This window comes from Hyperoodon ampullatus (genome assembly GCF_949752795.1).
Source record: "Hyperoodon ampullatus genome assembly, chromosome: 19".
NCBI lineage: Eukaryota > Metazoa > Chordata > Mammalia > Artiodactyla > Ziphiidae > Hyperoodon > Hyperoodon ampullatus.
In genome coordinates this window covers 48,022,043-48,043,387 of record NC_136932.1, presented here as the reverse complement: position 1 = coordinate 48,043,387, position 21,345 = coordinate 48,022,043, and the positions used below count along the sequence as shown (strand labels likewise).

General features: G+C 42.4%; 1 protein-coding gene across 1 annotated transcript; it reads right to left on the bottom strand.

Annotated features, from left to right (window-relative positions):
• Positions 1–3,220: 3,220 nt before the first annotated feature.
• On the bottom strand, positions 3,221–21,143 carry RNF135 (ring finger protein 135; the record flags this gene model as incomplete). Its single annotated transcript, XM_079725585.1, is given in 9 exon segments — positions 3,221–3,544; positions 3,548–3,677; positions 3,679–3,739; positions 11,362–11,524; positions 14,647–14,790; positions 18,690–18,853; positions 18,856–18,964; positions 18,968–19,237; positions 21,123–21,143. Coding segments are annotated over 9 exon segments (1,386 nt in total).
• Between the last annotated feature and the right edge of the window lie 202 nt (positions 21,144–21,345).

Genomic DNA, 21,345 nt, shown 5'->3' with positions numbered 1-21,345 from the left:
CCCACCCTTCCCTCGTATGTTAACAGAAAGATGATAACACTCATGACCATGCAGGGTGGTCCTGACCTCATGACCTCATGACCTCATGACCACGCAGGGTGGTCATGAGGCTCAGAGAGCAAATGAGTAGATCACAGGGGAAGACTTCTGCTCTCTCCTGTTTTCGAGGATCCGTATGGAAATTAGGTGTGAATCTACAGATGTTAGAGATCAAGGTGTGCGATATGAAAATATAGTTATGTCATTGTTGCTGTGGTTATAATCACCCTGGCATTCTTCCAGTGTCCTCCTCTATTACATCAATTCTTTCAGCAACCCTTTGAGGAAGGTAAGGAAGGGCGAATAATGATTATTTCCATTTTACAGGGGAAAGAGAGGCAAAGAAGTGAAATGCACCGTCAAAGATTGTCTGGCTGGTGTGTGTGGCAAGGCTTTCTGCTCAACCCCATCCAACAGAGCTGGAGTTCCACCTCTCCAACAGGTGCTAATAGACCCTGACAGCCTACAGATGAATCGTAAGGAGAAGAAAGGGAGGGGAAGGCTGTAGATCAGGAGACTTCAGAGACATATCAACTGTTGATAGGTATGAGGGTTCTTCCTGTGGGTGATGAAAATGTTCTAAAATTAGATTATGGTGATGGTTTCACAACTCTGTAAACATACTAAAACACACTGATTTGTACACTTTAAATAGGTGAATTTTATAGTATGTAAACTATATCTCAACAAAGCTGTTAAGAAAAAGGTATATCGGGTTTTTTAGGGTTTATGCTAGGGATGCATGTTTGGGTGCTAAAACTCTAAAGAAATGCAAGTAAGTGATTACTATAAAAGTCAGGATGCCTTTCAGGTGGACGGAGGGTTTTGTGATTGGAATGGGGCACGTGAAAGAGCTTCTGGGGTGGGCAGCAAGGTTTTCTTTCCTTTTTGTTTTTTATAAATTTATTTATTTATTTATTTATTTTTGGGCTGCGTTGGGTCCTCGTTGCTGCGCACGGGCTTTCTATAGTTGCGGCGAGCGGGGGCTACTCTTTGTTGCGGTGCGCGGGCTTCTCATTGCAGTGGCTTCTCTTGTTGTGGAGCACGGGCTCTAGGCATGCGGGCTTCAGTAGCTGTGGCACGTGGACTCAGTAGTTGTGGCTCGCGGGCTCTACAGTGCAGGCTCAGTAGTTGTGGCGCATGGGCTTAGTTGCTCTGAGGCATGTGGGATCTTCCCAGACCAGGACTCGAACCTGTATTCCCTGCATTGGCAGGCAGATTCTCAACCACTGGGCAACCAGGGAAGCCCAAGCCTTTATTTCTTGACCTGAAGGGTAGTTACAAGCGTGTTTAATAATTATAATTATTATTATTCCTTATGCTGCACATGTGTTTTGTGTAGTTTTCTCTGTCCATTCTGTTAATATAATAAAATGATTCTAAAAAATAGGGGAGGGCTTCCCCGGTGGCGCAGTGGTTGAGAGTCCGCCTGCTGATGCAGAGAATGCGGGTTCGTGCCCCGGTCCGGGAAGATCCCACATGCCACGGAGCGGCTGGGCCCGTGAGCCATGGCCGCTGAGCCTGCACGTCCGGAGCCTGTGCTCCGCAACGGGAGAGGCCACAACAGTGAGAGGCCCACGTACCACAAAAAAAAATAAATAAATAAAAAAAATAGGGGATATCGGGACTTCCCTGGTGGCGCAGTGGTTAAGAATCTGCCTGCAAATGCAGGGGACACAGGTTCAAGTCCTGGTCCAGGAAGGTCCCACATGCCGTGGAGCAACTAAGCCCGTGAGCCACAACTACTGAGCCTGTGCTCTGGAGCCCACGAGCCACAAGTACTGAACCCATGCACCTAGAGCCTGTGTTTTACAACAAGAGAAGCCACCGCAATGAGAAGCCCGTGCACCGCAACAAAGAGTAGCCCCCTCTCGCCGTGACTAGAGAAAGCCCACGCAGCAACGAAGACCCAACACGGCCAAAAATAAATAATAAATAAATAAATAAATAAATAATAAATAAATAAATAAAAATTTTTTTTTAACTAGGGGAAATCAAGTATGAGATGATACCATGTGCCAGCCAGACTGTAAGGACCCCCCCACCTCCTGGTATTCATGCCCTTGTGAACCCCACCCCCGTAAATGTGGGCGGGACCTGTGACTTGCTTCTAACCAATAGAATAAGGCAAAGGCGATGGCATACATGTGATTATATGTCCCTGTGGTTACATTATATAAGATTTAATGTCCACCTTGCTAGGAGACTTGATCTCCCTTGTTGGCTTTGAAGAAGTTAGCAGCCATGTTGCAGAGGTCCAACGAGTAAGGAACTGAGGGGGGTCCTCAGTCTGACAACCCACAAGGAACTGAATCCTGCCGACAACCACGTGAGCTTGGAAGCAGATCCTTCCCCAGTGGAGCCTCAGATGTCACCCGGCCCCAGTTCATACCCTGGCTGCAGCTTGCGAGACTCCAAAGCAGAGGCCTCAGCTAAGCTGTATCCTGACTCCCGGCCCACAGAAGCTGCGAGAGAATAAATATGTGTTGTTTGAAACCACTGAATGTGTGATAATAGTATTACACAGCAATTGATAGCATGCCCCTTGTGTGTGTGTAGGGGGGCGGCCCTAAAATCAATCTCATTTTCAGTGATGCACTAGAAGGACTCACAGAACTCAGCAAAGCTGTTACACTTACGGTTACAGATGATTACAGTGAAAGGATACAGGTTAAAACCAGCAACAGAAAAAGGCACATAGGGCAGGGGCCAAGAGAGCCCACTCACTCCTCTCTCAGTGGAGTTATGGGGACAATGTTTAATTCTCCCAGGATGACGTGTGACAACACACACGGAATACTGCCAACCAGGGAAGCACATTCAAGTTTTGGTGCCCAAGGCTTTGACTGGCAGTCGGTCATGTAGGCAGACTCACCGCCCAAGTGGCTGACCTTAGTTTCCAGCCCTTCCAGAAATCAAGCTGATACTGTGTGGCCCAAGGCCCTCAGATAAATACACTCTTATCAGGCAGGATATTCCAAGGGCTTAGATATTATCTCCCACTCAAGAGCCTGTCCTTTCTTCCGACAGACCGTGCAGGGTTTGAACAATGCAAACCTGCTGAGTTAAACATTTACTTTGCATCCCTTAACTTTGGAAGTGGGATACTTAAGTCAAGTTGACACCCTGCTTGAAGGCAGAGAGACCAGGAAATCAACATGTTTTAACACCCAGGGAATGTTTATACGTTTATTTGCCTCATAGTCAGAGAGCTTCCAGGGAATAAGCCATACAGCCAGAAGGCAGGGTGCAGAGGAAAGGCAGCAGAGACTGGGCACTCATACAGGAGCTTCACCTGATCAGCCATGGAATAGACGGCAAGCTTTCCCTCCTCAAGGTCCAGCCAGATGCCCACCACACTAGGTCTGTTTGTGCCAAGGACAGTTTCCCTGACCATGTCCCATGCAGAGAGCTGGCTAGTCCCTTTCCACTCTACATACCAGGAGTCCCTGGTCCTTCCCAGGATCTGGTCACGCCTCATCCCCCGGGAAGCCACCCCAACTGCCTAGTGGCTACAACGCTGAGTGTCCACTTCCCAGTACTGCTGCCCAGAAGAGAGAGCCTGGGAACATAAGGCCTGGCAGGAGGCAACCCTCTCATGACTCCAGGGATAGGGCTGTGGGCGGTGAGATACAGTGATCCTCGGACACCTCCAGGCTACAGGAGAGGCTCCCTAGGTCAAAGGTTGGATTGATGACCCCTGGGGAAAAACACCAGAACAGGACTGGCCACCTCTGATGGTCCATGCTAAGAGGTCTTCAAATAGCAAAAAGCAGCTTTGTATCTTTGAGTGTGATAAAGTTTTACACATACTGGCATTAAAACTGGTGCATAGGGCTTCCCTGGTGGCGCAGTGGTTGAGAGTCTGCCTGCCGACGCAGGGGACACGGGTTCGTGCCCTGGTCCGGGAAGATCCCACATGCCGCGGAGCGGCTGGGCCCGTGAGCCATGGCCGCTGGGCCTGCGCGTCCGGAGCCTGTGCTCCGCAGCGGGAGAGGCCACAACAGTGAGAGGCCCGCGTACCGCAAAAAAATAAATATAAATAAATAAATAAATAAATAAATTTTAAAAAGCAACAAACAGTGTGAGTGAGAGACATTTAAAAAAAAAAATTGGGAGGGGAAGAAAGTCCCATCAAAAAAAAGGCAAATAGAAAGTATCCAAACATCGTGATCAGCACATACAGCTTGTCTTCCTCATCATCAGGACTTGATCAGGCAGTACATCTAGCTTAGGTACATCCAGCCCCATGTTCTTACTGTGGACTTTTTTTTTTTACTGTCTGTTTCCTCACTGAGTTCTAAGCTCCTTGCTGGCAGAGACCTTGTTCATCTCTGTGTTCTAAGCACAAGCCCATTGCCAGGCACATAGGAAGTTTTTCATGCATATTTATCAATATGCATGATAGGGCTTCCCTGGTGGCACAGTGGTTGAGAGTCCGCCTGCCGATGCAGGGGACACGGGTTCGTGCCCCGGTCCGGGAAGATCCCACATGCCACGGAGCAGCTGGGCCCGTGAGCCATGGCCGCTGAGCCTGCGCGTCCGGAGCCTGTGTTCCGCAACGGGAGAGGCCACAACAGTGAGAGGCCTGCGTACCGCAAAAAAAAAAAAAAAAAAAAAAAGCATGATAAAGGGATCACGGCATCATGCAAGGGATCATGGCACCCTGACACCCAGAATATCCATGCCCCCCAGGTCAGTGCTTTAAACTGGTATAAAGCTGGGGAACATGAGACTCATCGCAACTGCTAGTACCTATTACCTCTCAGTGTACATTGAGGTTTTTTTTTATTGAAGTATAGTTGATTTACAATGTTGTTTTAATTTCTGCTGTATAGCAAAGTGATTCAGTTATACATATATGTACATTCTTTTTCATATTGTTTTCCATTATGGTTTATCACAGGATATTGAATATAGTTCCCTGTGCTCTACAGTAGAACCTTGTTGTGTATCCATTCTATATGTAATAGTTTGCATCGGCTAATCCCAAACTGTACTAAAGTTTAATTGTTACCTTAAAACTACTATGTGCTTGCAATGACCATAGTTAGGTAGAATAAGTGACAGTAGGGGAAATGCCAGAGTATGGACTGTGAAGGTGAAATTTTCCCCTATTTGTACCTTGAGGTGACAGCAGCATAAAGTGAATCCAAGAGTCAGACTGAGAAGAGACAAAAGGCCCTATCTAGGGTGTGGGCTGTGGACACGTAGGTCATGAGAGCAGGAGAGCTGCCCTTCAAGAAGCCATGCTCAAGATCTACGTGGGGGGCTTCCCTGGTGGCGCAGTGGTGGAGAGTCTGCCTGCCGATGCAGGGGACACGGGTTCGTGCCCCCGTCCGGGAAGATCCCACATTCCGCGGAGCGGCTGGGCCCGTGAGCCATGGCCGCTGAGCTTGCGCGTCCGGAGCCTGTGCTCCGCAACAGGAGAGGCCACAACACTGAGAGGCCCGCATACCGCAAAAAAAAAAAAAAAAAAAATCTACGTGGGGTACCACTCTTCTTTCTATTGAGTTAATAGGATTTTACTTATCATTAATCACCGTTTTAAAAATGTTTGTAGGAACTGCTAGTTACTTCTTTTATTTTTTAGCTAACACAAGTTTTTCCCCTATCAATAGAGAAAATAATCTACACTTGACTAGTTGGTTCTTAAAAATACTTAGAAAAAAGAAACGAAATTGAGTTATTTGTAGTGAGGTGGATGGACCTAGAGTCTGTCATACAGAGTGAAGTAAGTCAGAAAGAGAAAGACAAATACCGTATGCCAACACATGTATATGTAATCTAAGGGAAAAAAAAAAGTCATGAAGAACCTAGGGGTAAGATGGGAATAAAGACACAGACCTACTAGAGAATGGACTTGAGGATATGGGGAGGGGGAAGGGTAAGCTGTGACAAAGTGAGAGAGTGGCATGGACATATATATACTACCAAATGTAAAATAGATAGCTAGTGGGAAGCAGCTGCATAGCACAGGGAGATCAGCTCGCTGCTCTGTGACCACCTAGAGGGGTGGGATAGGGAGGGTGGGAGGGAGGGAGGGAGACGCAAGAGGGAGGAGATATGGGAACATACGTATATGTATAACTGATTCACTTTGTTATAAAGCAGAAACTGGGGCTTCCCTGGTGACGCAGTGGTTGAGTCTGCCTGCCAATGCAGGGGACACGGGTTCGTGCCCCGGTCCGGGAAGATCCCACATGCCGCGGAGCGGCTGGGTCCGTGAGCCATGGCCACTGGGCCTGCTTGTCCGGAGCCTGTGCTCTGCAACGGGAGAGGCCACAGCAGTGAGAGGCCCGCGTACCACAAAAAAAAAAAAAAAAAAACTTAGAAAAAAAGAAACATGATGTACATTCATAAATATTGAGTAGCTATTAAATAAAACACTGGTAACTATTACAGAAATGAAGTATTTTGATATGTTAATCTCTCTGGGTATAAACTCAACCGTTTACCCACTGATTATGATAGGTTTCATAAAAGAACAAAAAATGATGGTTTATTAAACAATTGATTTGCCAGAAATATTTGTTATACAAACTTAATTGCTGAGAAATTTCTTTAAAACAGAATCTAAAGAATCTCATTTCTCTACTAAGAGAATAAGCTACAGGCTTTTTTTTTTTTTTTTTTTTTTTTAAGTAGCCAGGATCCCTTGGATCCCTTGGGAATTTAAAATAATTTCAGGAACAAACCATTCTAAGTAGAATTGTTCTGCATAAAATTACAGTTGACACTTGAACAGCACAGGTTTGAACTGCAAAGTTCCACTTATCTTTTTCAATGAATATACAAAAATATATGTGGATCAAAAATATATGTGGATCAATAAATACACAAAAATATGTGTGTAGAATGTCACGTGCAAGACTTGTATTGAAGTGGATAGCCTTTCCTTACATAAGCATAAGGTGAGTGATATTTAATATAAAATCAGTAGTGTGTTAGTTTTCTTTCTCTCCCTCTCTATCAGCCTATCATCATATGTAACTGTTTTTTTAAAACAAAATAACAATGTTTCTAATACTGTGTTATGAATATGACTGTAATATTGTATGCCATAACAATTTTAAAATGATTAATTCATTAGTGTATAGGCTAGGCTACCACAAAGCAAGAATACTGTTGCTTCTTTGTTATCAATTCATGAATAGTTACACCTGTAAATAAATGTGAATTTCTTTTTTGCATTATCTTTTCATTTTTGATGTCTAGTGTTAGTAATACGTATAACATCCTCAGTGCTTTTTATCATATAAGATGTGTATGTAGATACTGACAGACAGATGATTCATCTCATAAACAGATGATGTAAACTTACAGTATAGATAGCTACAGTACAGTACTGTAAATGTATTTTCTCTTCCTTAGGCTTTTCTTAATAAAATTTTTTTTCTGGCTTACTTTATTGTAAGAATACAGTATATAATACATAAAACATACAAAATATGTGTTAATCAACTGTTTATGTTACCTGTAAGGCTTCCAGTCAGCAGTAGGCTATTGGTAGTTAAGTTTTGGGACAGTCAAAAGTTATAGTCAGGACTTCCCTGGTGGCACAGTGGTTAAGAATCCGCCTGCCAATGCAGGGGACACGGGTTCGAGACCTGGTCCGGGAAGATCCCACATGCCACAGAGCAACTAAGCCCATGCGCCACAACTACTGAGCCTGAGCTCTAGAGCCCGCGAGCTACAACTACTGAAGTCCGCGCACCTAGAGCCCGAGCTCCGCAACAAGAGAAGTCACCGCAATGAGAAGTCCATGCACCACAACGAAGAGTAGTCCCCATTCGACGCAACTAGAGAAAGCCCACGTGCAGCAACGAAGACCCAACACAGACAAAGATTAATTAATTAAAAATATAAATAAATAAAATAAAATAGGACTCCTGTTTACAAAAAAAAGAAAAAAGTTATAGTCAGATTTTTGGCTGTATAGGCGTTTGGTGCCCCTAACCCCCATGTTGTTCAAGGGTCAACTGTACTCCCCAGTAATTAAATTTGTATTACAAATAATCACCCCTGTTGGGTAAGCTGCACCAAAATGCTTATCAAAACTTTAGTGTGCATGAAAATCCCCTGCAAAGTTGTCAAAAATGCAAATCCTTGGGGCTTACTCCGAGAGATGCTAACTCAATAGTCTGGCCATGGGCCTTGGATTCTGCTCTTTTTTTTTAAGGGTGGAAAGATTTTTAATTAATATTATGAAGTTACCATATCAAAGCCACAAAAAGAACATATAAGAAAAAAAAAAAAAGGCCAACAAACCTGGAGATTATCTGCATTCTTATTAGTGTTACAGAGAGTCCCGGGTCATACCTCGAGAAACACTGTGCCCTTTAGGCTGCGTGATTTCCGTGGCAGCTCATGGTGTGTTTACATAGGGTCAAAGGAAATCATTGTGATGAGGCAGTCAAATTGCTTAGCAGCTGTTAAAGTGCTGACTTGAAGAATAACTAATCTATTGTCTTAAAAACAATCTTGTGAGAACTTCAAGAAATGATGTTTCAGGAAATAGGGATATATTCAGATCTTATGTTTTAAAACTGTCCTGGACTGGTCCAAATAATCAAAATCAAAATAACCAAAATAATCAACGTTGTACTTGCTAAGGCATACTTGAATTTTCTAAGTTAAATTTTAAAAATACTTAATATGTATACTTAATTCCTCAAAAAAATAAAAATAGAATTACCATATGATCCAGTAATTCCACTTGTAGGCATATATACAAAAGAATTGAAAGCAAGGTCTCAAAGAGATGTTCATACACCCATGTTCACGGCAGCATTATTCACAGTAGCCAAGGGGTGGAAGCAACCTAAATGTCCATCGATGGATGGATGGATGGATGGGTAAACAAAATGTGGTATATATATGTGTACAATACAATGGAATATTATTCGGCCCTTAAAAGGATGGAAATTCTGACACAGTCAACAATATGGATGAAACTTGGATCCAACAATATGGATGCTAAGTGAAATAAGCCAGTCACAAAAAGATAAACACTTCACGATTCCACTTATATAAGCTATTTGGAGTAATCAAACTCATAGAAACAGACAGTGGAATGGCGGTTGCTAGGGGCTGGGGAAGGAGGGTATGGGGAGTTACTGTTTAATGGGTATAGAGTTTCAGTTTTGCAAGATGAAAACGTTCTGGAACTTGGTTGCACACAATATGAATATACTTAACACTATTCAACTATAAACTTAAAAATGGTTAAGATGGTGCATTTGTTATATGTATTTTACCACAATTAAAAATAAAAATTAAAAAGGCACACTTAAATAATCATAGAAAGTCGTAATTTTTTCCCAAGATATCATGTTTCTTCAGTTAAATAAGGAGAAACATTTCAACCAGAGCAACACGATTAAATATTATAAATGTTATAAAACATTTACATTATTATTTAAAATTCACTAGGACACACGCTAGGATAAATTTCAAATGGGTGAAAGATTTATATGTGAAACCAAAGATTTAATATAAAAATGTACATACACACACACACACACCCCACTTGAGGTGGTGAAGTTTTCTAACTAAAATTTAAAATCTAGAAGCCACAAAAGAAAACACTGATAAAATGTACTACTTGAAAATATAAAAATGTCTATATGACATTCTAAAACCCACACTAAACAGAATCAAAAGATAAATGACAAATTGGGGAACAAAATCTGCAATTCATATCACAGACAAAAGGCTAATCTCCCTAATTTATAATGAGTTCCTAAAAATCAAGTTTTTAAAGGACCAACAAGACAAGATATAAACAGACAATTCATGGAGAAATGCAAATTAAAAGTACAGTACACAAATATATCACTGTTTTTAAACCCATTGGATTGGCAAAAAAAAATACAAAAGTTTGACAGCACATTGTGTTGGCAGGCTTGGGGGATAAACATTTCTTCTGTAAGAGTGTCAACTGATATAACCTAACTGGAGAGCAGTTTGTCAACGTTATCAAAATTGCAAAATTTACTCTATGACCCAGCAATCCTTACTGGTAATTTAACCTACAATTATATCTGCACTCATATAAAATGATGTATATACAGTAACTGACTTCAGCACTGTTTGCAATTATAAATAATTGGGAATAATCATGCATCCATCAGTAAAGAGTTGAGTAAATAAATGTTGGCATATCCATAAATTGGAATATTATGCAGCTTTAAAGAGAAAATGCTTGTACTGATTTGTAAAGGTATCAAGATATATTAAGTAAGAAAGAAAAGCAAAATGCAGAACAGTGTATATAGTATGCTAACTTTTGTGTAAAAAAAAAGATTGGGGGAGATAAAAATATAAATTTGTGTTTGCTTGTACTTACAAAAGTAAATTCTGAATGGACACTTAAGAAAACTAGTAAAGGTGGTTAACTGGGGGAATAAGAGGAATTGGACGAGGGTAGGAACACAACGCTTCTGTTGTGTCTTTTTATATTTTTTGATTTTTGAATTAAAAATTTTAAATTTAATCCTCAAGTTTAAAGCTCGATTTTAGATTTTAAATTAGGAACCCATCCTAAATTTAGGAGCACACAGGAGCTAAGAGGGCACTTTATTTCTCAGATCGTTTTTGGAACAATTAATAAACTGTCCTCAACTGGTTTCCTAAAGAAAGCTTTCCCAAGGAATCATGCTTCTCCACTTAAATAAGAAAATTTTTAAGCAGAGCAAGATGATTTAAATATCTAAAAGCTCTAAGAGATACATCTCTAAAGCATACAAGGCCTGCGGTGGCCGAGTCAGGAGACAGAGGCAAGGGAGACCAGAGCACTTGTCTAAGGGGCAGGTGTGAATTGTTTTTCAATCCTGAGCCAGGAACAACAACGAACCTAAAAGTCAGGACAGAAAGGTTGTTTTCTACATTGTTACCCTTTATTATTAAACACACTGTCCAGAGATTACAGCTGAGTAGAATTTATAAAGAACTATATACAAAGTTGCATGCTTCATTAATAAGGACATTTACTAGTGAAAAATAAAAGGCCGCCTATTTCTGAATCTCCTCAGGTAGATAACACAGATGCACGGTGAGCTAGCAAAATCAGGTTTAGGTTCTGGATTTACAGGTCTTCGAAAACGAGTTTCTATCTATTAAGGGCCTGTGATACATCACACCTCCAGTCAGGTCCAAAAACACATCCAGTCACAAAAATAGCTCAGCCCACTCCTTCCTCATTCACACCACAGGGATAACACAGCTGGGCTCTCAGATCCTGTCCCCAAAAAACAAAGCCATGGAACGCTGCCCCAACTTCCATAATTAAACCTCCTCTACCAAATAAAATCAACTCACCCTGCATTTGTTCTTCAAGGGCCTCTTTCCACATGAAGTTTTCTTGTAATTTTTCCTGGATCTCTTCTAGGTCATGGAGAATGTCTCTCATTTTCCCCTCAGGTGTGTTGGAAGTCACTAGTTTTGGAGAAGCCAAGGAAAGGTCCACCCCAGCTGACAAAGCCTATTGATGAATCACTTAAAAAAAAAAAGAAGAAGGAGAATAAGAAGAAGAAGAAAAGGAAGGAAGGAAGGAAGAAGGAAAAAAGAAAACCTCCTAAGGAATGCATCAAATACATTCCAGTTCTACCAACCATCTACAATTTTCTACTTACCTCCTAACAGGTTTTTCAAAACATAGTTAGGCCCTCAAAATATGTGCCTTGCAAACAATCTGGACTAATACATAGTATGGCAAAAATATTACAGAATGGCGATTTCTTGGTGATGGGATTATGGATGATTTTCATTTGTTTTTTCTAGTTAGGCCCTCAAAATATGTGCCTTGCAAACAATCTGGACTAATACATAGTATGGCAAAAATATTACAGAATGGCGATTTCTTGGTGATGGGATTATGGATGATTTTCATTTGTTTTTTCAACTGCTATATATTTTCTAGTATTTTGTACAACAGATATGGAGTTCTTAGCTCATACCCCCAAAAAGTTTGAAAATTTTAGGCCCATCTTATAGGGGCTTTACAAAATAAAAAATACAGATAGTCACTAAGGTAAGCTACAGAGGCTGAAATAATCTTCCCCAGACTGCCATCATAACTCTTCCTAAGGGCCAAGACAAACATGTTGCCTGCATACAGGCCCTGCTCTCTGGGGCCTCCAACACACACTCCCTGATTTTCTTTAACTTCAGGTCCTGTTAGTCCCCAACACAGCCTCTCATCTGCTCACCACCTTCCCAACTTCAGCACCTGACTTTCCTTCCCACTTTGCAAAATCCATTTCCCATTCTTTTTGCCAATCATAACAGGAGTAGGTACCACCTGTTGAATATTTTCCACTGCTCACCTCTAATTTGCCTAACAACTTTCCAAGATCGGTTTATTATCCCCATTTTACAAAAGAGGGAGTTCATGGAGGTTAACTATATTGTCATAGCTAATTTGATTGTCCCACGTTTTCACATTGCTCAAGCACTTTTTTAAGCAAGATATTTAAAAAAAAATCTCCACATTAAACCAATGAGATGCAGGCCATGGATCATTTTTTGTTTGTTTTACAGATAGAAATCTGAGACTCAGAAAGATGAAATGACTTGTCCAAGGTCATAATACTAGTGAGTGGCAATGTCAGGACTGATGGACAGACTCTCAGATCTTCTACCCCAACACACTGCATCCCTGAGGACCCATTTATTCACTCACTCAAATACACTGGGTGTTTGTTGAGCACTTACTATGTGCCAAGCACTGTGTTAGGCCTGGGGATACAAGAGTGAACAAAAGAACAAAAGCCATCAAGGTCGCTGCCCTCATAGAGCTTAGAGTCCAGTGCAAGGGAAGCGGGATGAAAGACATTAATAAATTATGGTGCCAATCATTATCAAGTCACAACTGTAACAACTGCTACAAATGAAAGGTACATGGAATCATACGTAAGAGCCTCTAATAAGGGGATTTGACTTGTACAAGGAAATCAGTGAAGGCTTCTCCGAGGAAGTGATAATCTAGCTGAGGTCTGAAGGATGAGCAGGCACTACCTACATGACAGAGTAAAAAAGAAGAACATTCCATGGTGTGGGCCCTGTGATGGGAAGAAGTGTGACACTCTGGAAGGAACAGATCAGAGCAATTAAAAGGCTTTGGTAGAAATCCAGGCAAGAAATAGTCATAGGATTGAATTAGAGTCATCTTTAAGGAGCTCAAGAATAGTAAATAAGGGGCTTCCCTGGTGACACTGCGGTTAAGAATCCGCCTGCCAATGCAGGGGACACGGGTTCGAGCCCTGGTCCAGGAAGATCTGACATGTCGCAGAGCAACTAAGCCCGTGCGCCACAACTACTGAGCCTGCACTGTAGAGCCCGTGAGCCACAACTACTGAAGCCCGTGTGCCACAACTACTGAAGCCCGCGCACCTAGAGCCCATGCTCCGCAACAAGAGAAGCCACCACAATGAGAAGCCGGCGCACCGTAACAAAGGGTAGCCCCCACTCTCAGCAACTAGAGAAAACCCGCGTGCAGCAGCGAAGACCCAATGCAGCCAAAAATTAAATAAATGAATAAATAAATCAATTTATTTTTTTTTTAAAGAATAGTAAATAGATTCAAGAGATGTTTAGGCAGATGATGGAAGAGGTGACATGATTCCCAGGTTTCTGGCTTGTGCACTTGGAAGGGCTACAGGGTCAGTTGCTGAGACGGGGTATCCCAGAGGAGAAACAGTGCAGGACGGGTTAAGTGAGATGTGTCTTTGAGATGCTAAGAGGGGAAAATGAGAAGGAAGACACCAGACCAGAACTCAGAGAAGGGTCCTGGATGAAGCTATATTTGTGCACAGAGGTGGCAGTTAAAGCCACAGGAATGGGGAAGACCATGTAGGGGGAACAGACAGAGACCTACAACTCAGCCTTGAAGAATCCCAGCATTTCATTGCTTAGCAGCAGAGAGTAAACCTGCAAAACAGACTGAAAAGGAGCAGCTGGAGAGAAATGGGGAAAGGCTGGAAGACTCGTGTCCCAGAGCTAAGGGAAAAGAAAGCTTCAAGAATGAAGTTGTGAAAAGAAGCAGACTCACAGATATAGAAAATAAATTAGTGGTTACCAGTGGGTAGAGGGAAGGGAGGGGCAATATAGGGATAGTGCAGTGGGAGGAACAAACTGTTGGGTGTAAGATAGGCTACAAGGATACACTGTACATACAGGAAATATAACCAGTATTTTCTAATAACTGTAAACGGACCGTAACCTTTCAAAATTATACAAAAATTTTTAAAAATTAAAAAAAAAAAGAATGAAGTTGTGGTTGACTGTGTCAAAGGCTGCTGAAAGGCCAATGAGGATAAGAGCTAGAACGTCTACAGGATTTGCGTAGAGGTCACGGGTGATCTTAGAGCTGGTTAGGTGGAGTGATAAGGATAGAACCTAGCCCACTTGAAGCCTTCTTACCTCACCTCAAGCATTCCAAACTCCCGATCATCCATGTTTGGTAGTGAAGAGCATGGTGGTAAAAGACTGGGACTTAGCGCATCCTTCAACTGCAAACAGATTCAGGTTGCTCCCTAGCTGTCCCGGGGAGCTGTCCCTAGCCCCACCCCCTGGCACATCCTTTCTTCTCCCAGATGAGCCTACCACAGCCAGGATGCTCATTTCATTGTCTGGTTCAGATTCTGGGAGATGTCTCTGACTCTGAAGGCTCCTGACAATACCTATAAGCCGTTCCACCAGCTCTGCGAGCCCCCAGCCAACTTCTGTGCTGCTCTTCTGTGCCACCACCTTTAAAAGAGCAAAGCAGAACACAAAGCTGGACCCAGGAACCCTTCTAGACAGAGGGAGCTGTAAACACTGGATAAAGGAGGCAGGCAAGGAAGTGACAAAAATGTCTAGAGGGCAAGGAGGTAAGCTCTCTGGACCTTTGGCATGCCCATTTCCCCCTACTGGTGGTCCAGTGGCCATAACAGAGAACCAGAGTTCATCCATAGGATGGGGGAGGTGGGGGGTGCGGCATAAAGGGAAGCCTAGGGGTCATTTTGAACAAGGGAAGTCAGAGACGAAACAGGGTGAGAGCCTGGAGATTTGGCAGCACTGGTGGCCGCTGATGCGGTGAGTGGAAGGCATTTGGCTCGGGTTTCAGCTCCACTCTCAACTCTGACTGACTCGTCCTGTGTCTTCATCACTCCTTTCATAGATAAAAGCGACCATCCCTCCTTCTCTTCAACAGTGAAGAGGCTCGACTATGAAAAGATCTTGGAGACTTTAAAGTGATGTGCAGAGGCAAACTCTTTTTGTTTGTTTATTGACATCCTTCACATTTAAAGAAACATTCAGATGAGAATGCTAAACCACTCCACTTCCGGAGCTTCATCTGCTCAGCTGCCTGGCTGGGAATGGGAGGAAGTTTTACAGCCAACACATTCTGGCAACACCCTCAAGACCTGGTCACGGTCATCTGAGGCAGGCGGGGCCCAGACTTCAATGGAGAAATTTGCATTACCTCCAAAAGAGGTCCTACGGAGAGCCACAGAAATACAAGATGTTCATCATCTTACTCTAAATAAACCAGAGTTTTTAGAACTTTGGAGGGACATTTTTCACTTTTTAAATTATGCTGGAACCTCAAAAACTGGAACCAGTTTTTCATCTCTAAGAAGCACTGACGTCCCTCAAAATAGCATGTGTTTTGGAAGCCATATGCAGACTATTTTATAGAGGAGGTGGCTGACCACGGGTAACGTTGTTTGCTCTTAAATTTCCAGGTCTCACTCTTAAATATTCAGGCAGCTGGAATTCTGGAATGGAGCCCTTATCTAGACACCTGAACAAATTAAAAACGTTAAAAAATAAGTGTGTTGCTTTTTCCATCCATAAGAGAACTGCACACTCACTGTGGTGAATTTAGAAAATGCAGAGAATGCGAAAAGAAGAAATGTTTAAATTATCCGATATCCTACCATCCATAGGCAATCGTTTTAATTTAAAAGCCAATGGAAAGTATATTCAGTCACTATAAGCTACACTAACAAAGAGTTTTAAGGACCTGAGGAATAATGCTGTATGTATGTATTTATTTATTTATTGGCTGCACCACTTGGTTTATAGGATCTCAGTTCCCCGACCAGGGATTGAACCCAGGCCACAGCAGTGAAAGCGCCCAGTCCTAACCACTAGACCACCAGGGAACTCCCAATGCTGTACTTATAACCAAAAAGAAGAGAACAGCTTTATTCATAATTGCAAAAAAAAAAAAAAGGGAAATAACCAATATGTCCATCAAAAGGTGAATAGAGGGCTTCCCTGGTGGTGCAGTGGTTGAGAATCCACCTGCCAACACAGGGGACACAGGTTCGTGCCCTGGTCCGGGAAGATCCCACACGCCGTGGAGCAAGTAAGCCCGTACACCACAACTACTGAGCCTGCACTCTAGAGCCCGTGAGCCACAACTGTTGAGCCCATGTGCCACAACTACTGAAGCCTTCACGCCTAGAGCCTGTGCTCCGCAACGAGAGAAGCAACCACAATGAGAAGCTCGTGCACCACACCTAGAGAAAGCCTGTGCGCAGCAACAAAGACCCAACGCAGCCAAAAATAAATAAATTAAAATAAATTTTTTAAAAAAGGTGAATAGATAAACTGTGGGACATCTACGCAATGGAATATTATTTGACAATAAAAAGAAATGAGCTATCAAGCCACAAACCTTAATTTTGTTTAATGAAAGAAGCTAGCCTGAAAAAGCTAGATACTGTATGATTCCAAAGACATGACATTCTAGAAAGCGCAAAACTAAAGAGATAGAAAAAAGTCAGTGGTTGCCAGGGGTTGGGGAGAGGGAGGGCGTACAAAGAGGTAGAGTGCAGGGGATTTTCAAGGCATAAAACTGTTACTACAGATACATGACTTCATGCATTTGTCAAAATCCATAGAACGGTACAACACAGAGAGTGAACTCTGATTTTGGTTAATAAACTGTGGATTAGTAAAAACTGTGGATTAGTAAACTGTGGATTTTGGTTAATAATGACGTATCAATATTGGTTCATAAATTGTAACAAGTGTACCAAACTAATGCAAGATATTAATAATAAGGGTAACGGTGAGGGGTATATAGGAATTTTCTGTACTATCTGCTCAATTTTCTATAAGCCTAGAACTGCTCTAAAAAATAAAGTCTATTAATTTTTTTTAAAAAGAGGAGTGGATAGCTCCAAGCTCTTTTACCCTCCACCAACCCCGCCCCCCCAACACACACACATACACACACACACACACACACACAGAGAAACGTCGCAAGACAAGCGGAAACTGTCACAACCAACTTTGTCAGAACTCTGGCAGACACTGACTCAAAAAAGCACAACCTGGCAGTAGGAAAGCTTTGTGGCATTTTGACTTGCCTTTGCCCCATTCCCTTCCTGGCTCAGTGACGGTACTGAAAATTCCCAGCGTGAAACTCTGGTCCTGGTTCCCAACGGAGCCGAGCAGATCTGATTCACAAACCATTGTGTCTGTTCTAACCTGGCTGGGGGCTGCCTGAAGGAATGACACAGGGTGCTCATCTTTGTTTCACCTAACCCAGAGCTCAGACCAGAAAGGTGGTGAGTATTGCTCAGAAGTTCTGCAAACGGAGTTAAACTTGCAGGTGTCTGGGGCAAAAGACTGTGGTGGAAACAGACAATAACCTAAGTCCCAGAAGCAAATGGACCAAAGTCCCAGGAGCAAAAGTTGGGGAAAATTGGAATCCTACTTTGTTAATGGGAATGCAAAGTATTGCTGTTGCTGTGGAATGCAGTTTGGCTGTTCCTCAATAAGTTAAACACAGAATTACCATATGATCCAACAGTTCTACTCCTACCCAAAATAACTGAAAATAGAAACTCGGATACTTGTACATCAACATTCACTGCAACATTACTCGCAATAACCCAAAGGTGGAAACAATCCAAGTGTCCATCGATGTTTGAATGGATTCAAAAAAAAAAAAAAAGTGGTATAATCATACAAGGAAATTATTATTCAGCCACAAAAAGGAATAAAGTTCGGATACATGCTACAACATGAATGAATCTTGAAAACATTATAGCAAGTGAAAGAAGCCAAAGCCAGAAACAAAGTGACAAATATTGTATGATGCCACTTCTATGAAATATCTAGAGTAGGCAAAGTCACAGAGACAGAAAGTAGAATAGAGGTTATCAGGGGCTGGAGGGCAGGGGAGGGAGAAATTATTGCTTCATGGGTACAAAGCTTGTTGGTGGTGATGAAAAACTTTTGGAACTAGATAGTGGTGATGGTTGCACAGCACTGTAAATATAACGCCACTGAACTGTACATTTTAAAATGGTTAAATGGCAAATTTTATGTTATATCATGTAAACATATTTTAGCACAATTAAAAATTGTCAGAGACAGAGGGGGTGCAGAAAGACTGGAAATAAGTGGAAAGAGGCCAGGGTGGAGAGCGCCTAGGTTGATAGGATTTCTGATTTTGATTTTTTTTTTTTCTGCTTCTTCATATTTTTCTGAACTTTCCAAAGAACGGGTTCTACGTTCAGACTGAGAAAAGTAACGTGAAAATACAATCAGGAGGAGAGGAAGCGCCGTGGGGATAATGGGAGGCAGTCGGCGCACGCGGGCGGATGGAGGTCAGAGGGCAGTCTCTGGTCCCGCCTTCCTACCGGCAGCTGCGCGGTGCGACGCGGGGGCCCGGGCGCTGGGTTCGGGCCCTCCAGCTGGCGCGCCTCCCGACTGTACTTGTCCTCCAGGTCCTGCAGCATCGTGTTCTTCCGCAGCTGCAGCGGCCGCTCGGCGACCTCGCGGCAGGTGGGGCAGGACCCGTGGGGCCCCACAGACCCATCAGGCAGTTGTGACAAAAGCTGTGGCCGCAGGGCAGCGTGGCGGGCCGGGCCAGCAGCTCGTGACAGATGATGCAGCCCAGGTCGTCCTCGGCCAGTCACATGGGGACGGCCGGACAGGCGTCCAGACCCGCCCTCAACCCCAGACCGCCGCCGCTCCGCCCACCCCCGGGGGTCGACACGCGGAAGTCAAGGGCTACGCCGAGGGCTGTCAGCCCTGCGGCTACGTCTCCTCCTGCTCCTCCCTCGCCCTCCCTGTCCCCTCCTCCTTCGCTGCAGCTTGGGTCCACCTTTGTCTCCTTTTTTCCAGTCCTTTTGCAAGCTGATTTATGCGCTGGGAAATGTGCTCGCCCCAGGTCGTTAGAAACCCGCTGATGTCCCAAAGATTTTCTTTAGCTTGATGTCCCCCACTCCCATCAAAGTGCAACCCGGGGACTTCCCTGGCGGTCCAGTGGTTGGGACCCCCGCTAACACTGCAGGGGGCGCGGGTTCGACCCCTGGTCGGGGAACTAAGATCACACATGCCCCCCGGTGTGGCCAAAAGAGATGATAGATAGATAGATAGGTAGGTAGATAGATAATAGATAGATAGATAATAGATTAGATTAGATAATAGATAGGTAGATAGATAATAGATAGGTAGGTAGATAATAGATAGGTAGATAATAGATTAGATAGATTAGATAGATAATAGATTAGATAATAGGTAATAGATGGATAGATATAAATAGATAGATAATAGGTAGAGAATAGGTAGATAGATAATAGATAGGTAGGTAGATAATAGATAGGTAGATAATAGATTAGATAGATTAGATAGATAATAGATTAGATAATAGGTAATAGATGGATAGATATAAATAGATAGATAATAGGTAGAGAATAGGTAGATAGATAATAGATAGGTAGGTAGATAATAGATAGGTAGATAATAGATTAGATAGATTAGATAGATAATAGATTAGATAATAGGTAATAGATGGATAGATATAAATAGATAGATAATAGGTAGATAGAGAATAGGTAGATAGATAATAGATAGGTAGGTAGATAATAGATAGGTAGATAATAGATTAGATAGATTAGATAGATAATAGATTAGATAATAGGTAATAGATGGATAGATATAAATAGATAGATAATAGGTAGATAGAGAATAGGTAGATAGATAATAGATAGGTAGGTAGATAATAGATAGGTAGATAATAGATTAGATAGATTAGATAGATAATAGATTAGATAATAGGTAATAGATGGATAGATATAAATAGATAGATAATAGGTAGATAGAGAATAGGTAGATAGATAATAGGTAGGTAGATAATAGATAGGTAGATAATAGATTAGATAGATTAGATAGATAATAGATTAGATAATAGGTAATAGATGGATAGATATAAATAGATAGATAATAGGTAGATAGAGAATAGGTAGATAGATAATAAATAGGTAGATAATAGATAGGTAGATAATAGATTAGATAGATTAGATAGATAATAGATAGATAGATAATAGATTAGATTGATAGATAATAGATTAGATAGATGATAGAGTGATAGATTAAATAGATTGGATAGATAGGTAGATAATGGATAGATTAGATAGGTAGATAGATAATAGATTAGATTGATAAGATAGGTAGATAGATAATAGGTAGATAATAGATAAGATAAATAGATTAGATAGATTAAATAGATTAGATAGATAGATACCCCAACAACTCTTGGGAGGAGGAAAAGGAGCAGATTCGATTTAAGATCTCTTTTCTGAGAATGCGCCCACTAGGTGTCATCCAACCACTCCAACAAGTAGTGAGGAGTTGAAGAATACTCGGTGCAGAAAGCTGTGAAGCTCTTTAAAAATACCAATGTTGAGCTTCCCTGGTGGCGCAGTGGTTGAGAGTCCGCCTGCCAATGCCGGGGACGCGGGTTCGTGCCCCGGTCCGGGAGAATTCCATATGCCGCGGAGCGGCTGGGCCCGTGAGCCATGGCCGCTGGGCCTGTGTGTCCGGAGCCTCTGCTCCGCAATGGGAGAGGCCACAACAGTGAGAGGCCCAACTACCGCAAAAAAAAAAAAAATACCAATGTTGTTCGGCTTCCACTCCCAGAGAGTCTGATTTCATTGTCTGGGGTGGAGCCCCGGAGGGGTATTTTTAAAAACCTCCCCCAGATGATTCTAACGTGCAGCCAAAGTTGACTGACCCCTAGACTTTTTAAATCGCTATTACAATGCAGAATTGAGCCACTGTTTCCTTACTGCTGCTGACTGAAAGCACATTACCCGATAGACTTCAGGACAAAAATACTAAAGTGTGTTTTCTTTTTTTCCTTATAATTTAATTTTTAAAAAATTTAATTCATTTATTTGTTTACTTATTGTCTGCGTTGGGTCTTCGTTGCTGCGCCTGGGCTTTCTCTAGTTGCAGCGAGTAGGGGCTGCTCTGGGCTTCTCATTGCAGTGGCTTCTCTTGTGGAACACG